This window comes from Harpegnathos saltator, unplaced genomic scaffold (assembly GCF_003227715.2).
Source record: "Harpegnathos saltator strain DR-91 unplaced genomic scaffold, Hsal_v8.6 scaffold4, whole genome shotgun sequence".
Taxonomy (NCBI): Eukaryota; Metazoa; Arthropoda; class Insecta; order Hymenoptera; family Formicidae; genus Harpegnathos; species Harpegnathos saltator.
In genome coordinates this window covers 907628-917500 of record NW_020230205.1, presented here as the reverse complement: position 1 = coordinate 917500, position 9873 = coordinate 907628, and the positions used below count along the sequence as shown (strand labels likewise).

The 9873-nt window shown below is 41.3% G+C and overlaps 1 protein-coding gene across 1 annotated transcript in view; it reads left to right on the top strand.

Moving 5' to 3' along the window:
• The window catches only part of LOC105188820 (Sex combs reduced), a 24609-nt gene extending 15743 nt beyond the window's left edge, over positions 1-8866 (top strand). Inside the window, exon 3 of the mRNA XM_025301024.1 lies at positions 5877-8866. Within this exon, the coding sequence (XP_025156809.1) occupies positions 5877-6181 (305 nt within the window). The 3' untranslated portion in view covers positions 6182-8866. The remainder of the gene's footprint in view (positions 1-5876) is intronic.
• Positions 8867-9873: the final 1007 nt, after the last annotated feature.

The window sequence follows — 9873 nt, the reverse complement described above, 5'->3', positions numbered from 1 at the left end:
TCTTCATAGAACCTGATTTCGCATCTGCTGCTGTTGGCTGTTTTGTTCTACATAGGAAGCAAATTTGTTTGATTGAATGGAGAACAGATGAAAATTCGGTGACGAAGAGCGATATTTCTATTACCACGACTGGAAACACTCGTCAGCTCTTGAGATAACCAAGAACAATTACTAGACTAAGTAGCAACATCTTTGGGAAATAGGGATTTCCCTGTTCCTGATCGAATGGCTAAAGAAGAATTTCGAGTTTTTTTCGTCTGCTCTCCAGACGACAAATAGAAAATTCAATTACCGAACTGAATATCCTTTTTTCACGTATTAGATATCCTTAATACACTATCCATGATACTCGGATATCTGAATAATCTTCCTAGTGATCGAGTGTACTCGGATATTGACACTGCTAATTGAAATTGGCTCACTGATTAGCCTGAAAAATGCATACGTGCATATCTGTACTGACAAGAATGGGTCAGACACGTAGATGCTTATACTATTGTTATATCTGGTGAAATTCACAGGGCAGAACGATGAATCAAAGAGAATGCAGGCTACAAGCCTGTCATTAGTAACGTAGAACGCGGACAGAGCAGAAAACGAAGACAAGATATGATAGCCACGCGATACCACTGGCGGAATATCTGACCTGAAACAACGACAACTTTTAAGAGGCACTATCTTGTAGAACCGAACACGAGATCTTGAAGCCTTAGACCACCTAGGCTACAGAGATGCAATCGTAATTGCATAATAGCCACAGTCAACTGCTCGAGTTATTTATGAATCTCTTCTCTTCTTTTATCTGTAGTGTCAATGCTATTCGGATGTAGCCTGTGTCGGATGTTGTGTTGAACTAGACATTATGCTTATCACAAGTGGCGTTTACGTTGTAAACAAAATCGTCTAGTTCTCATTGCGCAATTGATATCCTCCATATTTCGCTGCTCGTTGCATGTGTATCGTCGCGTCTCATCGCGAATGGTCGAAAAATATCAGATTAAGGCGTGGTTGGATTAGGTTAATCGTGCTTCTTTAATCAGAACGCGACAATGAGTGTCTGTAACAAATTGACGTCTGACTGATATCTTTAATGACATCAGGACTCGAGACCACTTCCGCTGTTCATTACGTCGCGAAACTTACGAATTTTTATTGGCCTCTTTGGAATTCCTAAGTCGATCGCGCAGATGAAAAGAATTGATACGGTCGTGCTTGAACTCGTATCAGATAACCACTCAGATACGTTCCGTGGGTTAGGGGGTAGCAAGAATTCTATATATACTTTCTTAGAACTTGCTCCCGACCGATATACTGCGCTTATACATCTATACACAAATATACCCACACGCACTTGAGGAATGCAACAATCTAAATTATGATCTGTGTAAAAAATAATTATTATAACTGATATTATAAATTAAATGTGAATCGCACGAGTATCTAACAAATAAAATATCAAATATCGAGTAAATAAAATATTTATGAACTATTATTGCACTGTATTAATTATCCACACACATTTACAGATCGCGTCGCATGAAATTTACGTCAAATTCATATATCGCACAGACAGTGAAGGAAACCTGCAAGTTTGAAGATTAAACAAAGCACGGCGAGGAAACATCTGAATGTGTATTAAAAACCGAGAAGATCAATCAGACATACCGTGAACACTGTCGCGTGGGATTATCCCGGTCACGTGTTAGTCGGTCTTAACCAGCCGATCTGTCAGTCAGGCAGTCAAGGCAGTCGTCAGACTGGCAGTCGGTGACACGTTTGGTACAGGCTTCGGTGCAAATACACGCACGCTCTGCATTCTATTAAGAGCGAGGCACGAAAACGCTAGACGACACGAGGTGACATCAAGATGGGTGACACGACACGGCCCTGCGCTTAGCCTGCCTCGGTCTTACAACAACGACGACTACACGCGCACCCCGGCTTCTTCGACTTCTCCGCACATCTTTCATTGCACGACTAAAGATGCTAAACGTTTTTGTTCCACTTAAATTTTTATCCGTCTTCTAACACGTAACGGAGAGGAATTTAATATAATCGATAACTTTTACGATTGTGTCAAGAACTTGTGAAACAATAATTTATCGAGTAAAGATTTTTAAAGAAATAATTTTAGTATATTAAACAAATATTTAATATATTGAACAAACATCAAACAGCAAATCCTGAAATATTGAAAGAACAGTTCTCATCTATGTAGAAATATATTATTATACAACGTATCATGCATGTTTCGGATCCATCTTATGGCTGTAAATGTTTAAACGTCATGGTTGTTGCTCCTCTGAGATTACTGCACGGTATAAGTATAATAAATAACGTAATGCCAGTTAGCAATATTAGCAATCAGTTGCGACCGATTGACTGACAGAAAGACAGGTAATCAACGACTAAAAGTAATTTCACAAGATTTCCAAGCAAGTATGCGTGTCGTCGTTCAGCCGTTCATATCAGTGATGACAGTATACGGACATCCGGTTATAATCCAGATAAGCAAATCTTTCCGGTATTTTCCAAACATCTAGTTATCCAATGTCACCCAGGGATACTCGAGTACCGTAATTGGTGTCTTTAAACATGTATAGTATCTCAATTAATTATAGTATTATTTATTATTACGCAGTTATTTATTATTTTAGTACTCACAGTTTCTTAAAAGACGTAACAGACAAAATTAGCCGCTGCACAAAAAAAACAGTTTGATTAAATCAATGTGACGAACCAACGAACCGAATGCATTTTGACTGAAGATAACAGAGTTTCTAGTTCTTACCAAACCAAATTCAACCCTAAGAATCAGAAATTCTGTTCTCTTCATACAAAATGCATTTGGCCCGTTCATTCCATCGTGTTAATTTAATCAAATGTATTTGTTTGTGTGCGAGATTCAATAATAGATGGCAGAGATGAGCACAACTCGAGCGTCACCGCCGATTATTTGAGAGCTCGGTATTCGAGCAATCTGACGCAGAAGCTGTTCAATTTATACCGGCAACGCTGCTTCACACCGCGATGATTATTCTTACTTGGGCGATATACTTACGATGAGGGTGCCTTGAGCCTCTCCGTTGCTCCTTGACGAAGGTGAGAGTTCACCACGAAAATGCAAGAAGAAAATCCTTCGCGTCCTCACGAGAACGAACGTAGGAAGTGTTCCCATTGCATCTGCTTAAGATCCGATGCGATTGCGAAATTTATTACCTGGAGATATATAACGCAAGCCATGCGTATGATTACGGAAATTCACGTTACAATAACATATTGGCTCGTACTCCCCTTGATGCTTTAGAATTTATAGTGCGAGAATAACCACCAAGATCACACACGCCAGATAAAATCTAAATGCTAATTAAACAGGTGTGCCTGACACGCGTGAAATTTAATCGGGTCAGCGATTACCACGGCGCTTTAATGCATCGGAGGCATGATAATAATAAAAAGGAATCAATCACGATCGCATCGAAGATTAAATAATGTCCGACAATTCAACAATCCCACCGCACGCGCGCGCACGCTGGGGATTATTATCCTAGCACATATTTCTGCCGCGACGATAAAAACTCCTACTGCTGCGTCGTAGGCAGCAAGCAAAGCGTAGCGAGCCTATCCTGATCTCTCTTGTGCAGTATTAGCTGGAAGGATTAACACGGTGCGTCTAAGAGGCATATTTCAATCGCGTATGAGCATCGTCGGGAACTTTCTCACCAACCTTCACCGGGTACATTCCTTTACACATCAACGTGCGTTGTATCGATGTCGACGAGATACAGATAGCAATTTATCACCAGAAAAGATCAAGGGTGCACGCTTCAGAGAAACATATATTTGGATTTTTTCAGCCACGGTCATTTTATTTAACATCGAAAGAAAAGTGACGCATGCGAACGATAAAAAAGCTGGACGATAATAAATAATGGCGATTGGTTTGACTTTGTCTCAGTCAGTAGAGTTGCACGACGCAACAATTTCGGGTACTGATAAATCGATACTGGAAACACCGACTTAGCAATTCTTTTGGTCAACAACGCAACAACAACAGCAATGTCGTGGAATATAATGAGTGGATGAAAAAGGGAATTCGGTTTGTCGGTTACAAAGCAGACAGGTATGTCGGATAAACGATATGCAGACCGCACAAGTCCCGTGTTCAGACAGCCAGAACACTATTTATTAAAAAGTCACGTCGCGCGCGACCCAGCGACGTGTTACATCGGGAGGAAAGCGATAACGCCGGGTGAAGGGTCCAGTCATTAAGCCCGGTAGGAGCTTCGTTGTTCAATGTTCGCCGATTAACCATCCTCCGCGAAAGAGCTTTTCGCTCGCCCGGAAGTGTCCAGGCTCGTTGCTCAAGCTCGTGGAATAAATTTTCAGACGTATTACTTGCACTACCGTACGACTTATCGCTGATATCGCGCGCAGATGATCAAGATGCCGCGAGAACATTGGCTAATCAGAAATTACGCACTTTCTCAGCAATACTGACAAATATTTATTCATATCTGCAGCAGCGCGGGCTTCGATCTGCTGTACATCCTACTATCGTACATTTCCGCACGTGTGCTCGACTATGAATCAGCGAAGGTTTATATAAATGGCGCATTTGTTGCGCGACTTTCTTGCTGCCGTGCGCGCGCGCACGCGCGCATTCGCATGGTAGTACTTCCTGCTTAGCCGCATCTTTATCTGCACGACTCATCAACTTCTCTCCCTTGTCCCGCGCTATTAATAGCTATCCATTATAGCTGTAAATGAGCCGGCTCTTTAATATCCGCAATGACCCGTGCTCACAATGAACCTAAAAACGCACCCTTACTCGCGTAACACCTGCTGAAGCATCAAACCGGAGCCTATGTTAGTCGGAGGGGCACAAGTTATTTGGTATATTGGTCACGTCGACGATACAGCAGTACGGGTACCGTCTGAAATATTTTCATGAGAGGAAAATCGTAAAGCAGTGAAAAGGTGCGATCCATCTGCCTCACATCGAATTCAATTGTGGGATAACATTAGTTTTTTCCACCGTTCCATCCGTTCCATCCGTTTTGTACACATTATTCGAGCTTTTTGGATATTGCAGTATTCCTTATTTATTTCGGTGACTATAGTACCATATGTACATATTCCTTTTTACTTTATGCAGCGCAAATTGCTAATGGCTAGTTTGTCGTTAATATTACACTTCACTTTACCCAATCCCATTTAACAAATGGATCCGCCAATGCCAAATTGATTTACGCACACTACGTTGTCGCACAGAACAAAGGAATTGAGAGACTGAGACGTGGCTTATTTCTGATGTCGTTTGGCGACAATTTTTGCCACGCTCAGGAAATACGTGTAATAGCCGCGGTATCGTAATAATAGCGTTGCAAAATTATTTATGGTTGAGGCGTGCGGCGCAAATAGGTAAAGCAGCTGCCAAGTGACCAGTTTGCAATCCAGTAGCACTAGCCGAGGCATTAACCACGACTCGTTAAAATAATTAACGAGGGCGTCACGCGTCGCACGCCGTGGCTCTTAGTAATATGCATCGTCTCTCCCCCCCCCCCTCTCTCTCTCTCTCTCTCTCTCTCTCTCTCTGTCTCTGTGCTTTCAACCCCATCTTTTATTCAACCTTTCGCGCTTCTCCACTCGTTGCTCGCTCACGATAAAATCTACCTTTTGAGAAGTAGCACGTTCCAAACGTTTTACTTTGTACCTGCGAATTAGTACGTAGAGCTATTTCATACGCGCTGGAATTATGGACGCTGCGATTCGTCCGGTTGTGACTTATCGATTATTTCCACGAACTTCACGCTTGTTCAGCACCACCCGTGTCCGTTGTATCTCGCGCAATAACGAGTCCCTTTGACTTCCAGGTACGGTGAATGCCAACGGCGAGACGAAACGGCAAAGGACTTCGTACACCAGGTATCAGACCCTGGAGCTGGAAAAGGAGTTCCACTTCAACCGCTACTTGACGAGGCGGCGTCGCATCGAAATCGCGCATGCCCTCTGTCTTACAGAGCGTCAGATAAAGATCTGGTTCCAGAATCGGCGCATGAAGTGGAAGAAGGAGCACAAGATGGCGAGTATGAACATCGTGCCGTACCACATGTCGCCGTACGGCCACCCTTACCAGTTCGCGCCCCACCCTGGTCAGTTCGCTCACTTGGCCACATAGGACGAGTTCTCGCCCGCCGAGCTCGGAGCACACGCTGTCCGGTTCCCCGGGATGTACGGCGAGCAGAACTTCTAAAAGGCTTTTTCCGCCCTAGACCCTGCGCTACGTCACGGGCCTTGTCACGTGATTTGGACTGGGTCGAGGAGACTTCACTTCCAGTAGGACACGTGGTGCGTTCCGCTGATTCGCCGCTGATATGCAGCGACGCTGGGTAACGGATTGTCGTCGCAGCTGGAACAAAGAGGATTAGGGGCCTCCTTCTGCGTACGTTGACCTTGTATTTAAATTGTTTCGCATATTTATTGGCTCGCGCTGGCACATCCGGGAAATTAGGAAGGAGGATTCCAGTGAAACGCGCGCAAGAGAGAGGAAACGGTTCTGTCTCCCTTCCTTGATAGAGACAGACAGAAAGGTACAACAATCCGTTCCCATTCGTCTTCGGTCTGCGGACACGAAGTCACTGTCACTATATGACTATTCGAAGTTGAAGGGAAGCCAAAATTTTCTGCACATATAGCGCCGTACGCCCGATTTAATAGACTGGACGCGCTCCGAGGGGCTCTCACGCATGAGATTATAAAATACTGATACTAAAGCGAATGAGAGGCCACCTCAGCGGGTGAGATGAAACCGAATCTTTAGCTTAAGATGTAGAAATTTGCGGTCTAAGTAATTAATTAATCTAACAACAAATTAATCAGTTATCTTGTCTGGCTGCACACTGTTTCATTTTTAATGCATAACCGACGGAAATGAAGATCGGGAGAATGCCGCTCATGTACTTATTTATTGTTTCTTCTTCCGAGCATTATTCCCTTGTTCGGTCTTTTTTTTTTTTTTTTAAGATGAGAAACGTATTTATCGGAGAAAAAAGAAAGAAAACGAAAGACCAAAACAGCCCCAGGAGAAACACAGTTTCTATCTGCACGTCTTAAAGTCTCTATTTCGTAGCTCGTAAGACGCCAACTGATACTCGAACTATTCTCCGTTGAATTCTTGGATGCAGAGGTGACTTTGGCAAATTCACGTGTAAATTATGCTGGCTTTATGATATATACTAAAAAGTAAGGAACGGATGATGCGCGACGTTATATTAGTGAACGACGAGATATTCATGCAGCATAATTTACACGTAAGATTAAAACGATAATTACTACGAAGCTATAACAGAGTTATAGAGAATCATAATTACGATATTTACATCTGTATTTACATTTCCGCTATTCTGTTCTTCCTTTCGTATAAAATGCTTAGATATACCTTAATTCCTTCGTACATTAATTTACACGATACGAGAAGTCCGCGCGCGAAAAAGAACGAAAATTATAAATTCTGATTTACACGTACCGTTTTCTCACCGAGAAATGAACACTCGTGTCATAAAATGCGTTTATTTTACAATCCTATCTTACGATCCTATCGTGTGACTGACGAAACGGTGGGCAGCTGAGGCCCAACATTTTCTCTGTAAATAATTCACAGCGAAATGTAGCCAATGTCTCCCTGGAGCAGCCACGTTGTTCCTAAATTGTTGGTACGTAGACAAATCTTGCGCAGAACTTAACATTTATCTGTTTTTTTTTATCCTACCGCATCGAGCATTTTATCGCGATTGATATATCAAATGGACTACTATTGTTTCTCTCGACTCAAGATATATTAATCTTAATCCTTATAGAAATCCGATTAGTTTCTATAACCATATCTAAAGTCCGAAGTCTATACAGTAAAAAAAAAAAGAGAAGAAAAAAACAACGAGAAAAGAAAATGTTTTGTGCAGTCGAAACGGGATAAATGACACCCGCTATGTCGTGGGTGTTGTGTAATAACTTCGATGGTGCAATGTATGTGCATGCCGCGCTGGATATCTAACGCAAATCGCATGCACGTGCCACCTGATTGCGCGTACTTATCGATACACAGCATATACATAGGTGTGTGTTTGTGTAACAGAAGAAATGTATTACTCCGCATGAATCGGTAAAAAGCGATTGGATATTCACTAGTTAACCGGGAAGCGAGCGCAAGTATGTATACTAATTAGGTAGTATCTAAGTAACTGATTATCTTGTGATACGACAGAAGGAACGTTTAAAAGCAGTCGCTCTATGCTTATCAAATTTATCGTAACTGCGCATTACGCGATGCAAATTCGGAAGAATACAGGGAATTTAGTATGTCAAGATATCTTAAGCGATAGAAGCGATAGAGGGAGAAAGAGATAGAGATCAAAGGAAAACGAGGGGAGGGGAAGAGGAGGACACAAATAAAAAAAGAGATCTTTTAACTAGATTAGTACTGAATTGTACATAATTATTGAATATATATAACACGAATATCGAATGACGTTATTACTATGTACGAGGCGTTAATGAAAAAAGTCCTCTTTTATTCGTCCTCAAAGACCCTCTACAATTCGTCGTACGAATTATGAATTACCGAAAATTAGATTAAGCCTAGGTAAAATGTTACTGAAATCCGAAACTCTTTTGCGAATGAATTGTAATTGAGGAAGCAGACTGCACGATACCGGAATTATATTTGAGTCTACAATTTGGAGACGTCATCTGGAATGTAAAATAAGAAGAGAGATCATTCTTTCCTGCAACCAATGTATCTAGAGAAAAATGTAATTTTTTTCGTTATCGCCTGGTACATTATAAGGATATTTAAATAAAGTATATAGTGAGGATTTTATTATTATTATTATTATTATTATTATTATTATTATTATTATTATTATCGTCATAATGATCATTATTGAAATTCTTGATATTATCTCTATTATTGTATTGAGAGTGAGTCTGTTACTAATGACTTGGTCCAGTGTTAATATTGTATTTTATTTGTTTCGTTATTATTATTTTTTTTGTTGTTTACGCCGCGTGTCGTGCAACACGTTCCGTACCTATAAACGATGTGCATAAATGATGCGAGATTTGAATTACTCTTTTACACGAGATACATCGCGGGATACGTAGTTGTGCTATCTCGATGCTTATCGAAAATCGATTCAAAGTCGTTCGTAGTATGTGCTCGCGGTTTGACGTGAGAGGTGAAACGAAAGCTGCAGATATTTACTATTTACTCGTCAGGTGCAAAGGATGCGTTCTCCGAGTTAAATTAAGCTCAAATATTACGTTCGCGTAGCGTCACTCAAATGTTACTTCATTCCATGTAATATACGTAATAGTCTAACTAAAAATACCTACTTATTACATCTACGTAATCTAGAGCACCGTACGTGTAAGATCGTATAATTATATAATTTAAATTGTAATTATTAAATGGTATGACGTACAGAAATCATCGATGTTTCTTTCTTTCCGGATCCAGTAAGAGAATGGAAAAGAAAAAGCAGAAAAATATGTACCGCGAGTTTATCGTATCGCGGTTTAATGTCCTCATCACAACGTGCACAATCACGGTGTTATCACATGCGCGGCAATTTAAAAAATTTGTCGGATACGTGAATGCAGCAATGTAACAAAGGGAGTTACTGGCCCCGGCGGCATGAAGTACTGTCGATCATGACGCACGTCTTGTACGACGATAATTGTTGTGTTTATAATTGTCGATATGATATTTGGCGCATGTTTTTTTATTGCTCGTACGTAAAGCACGATAGTGTCGAAGTTGAAAGATTACGCAGTGGCTACGCGAGGGGTTATCTTCACCATGGTGCAGACTCT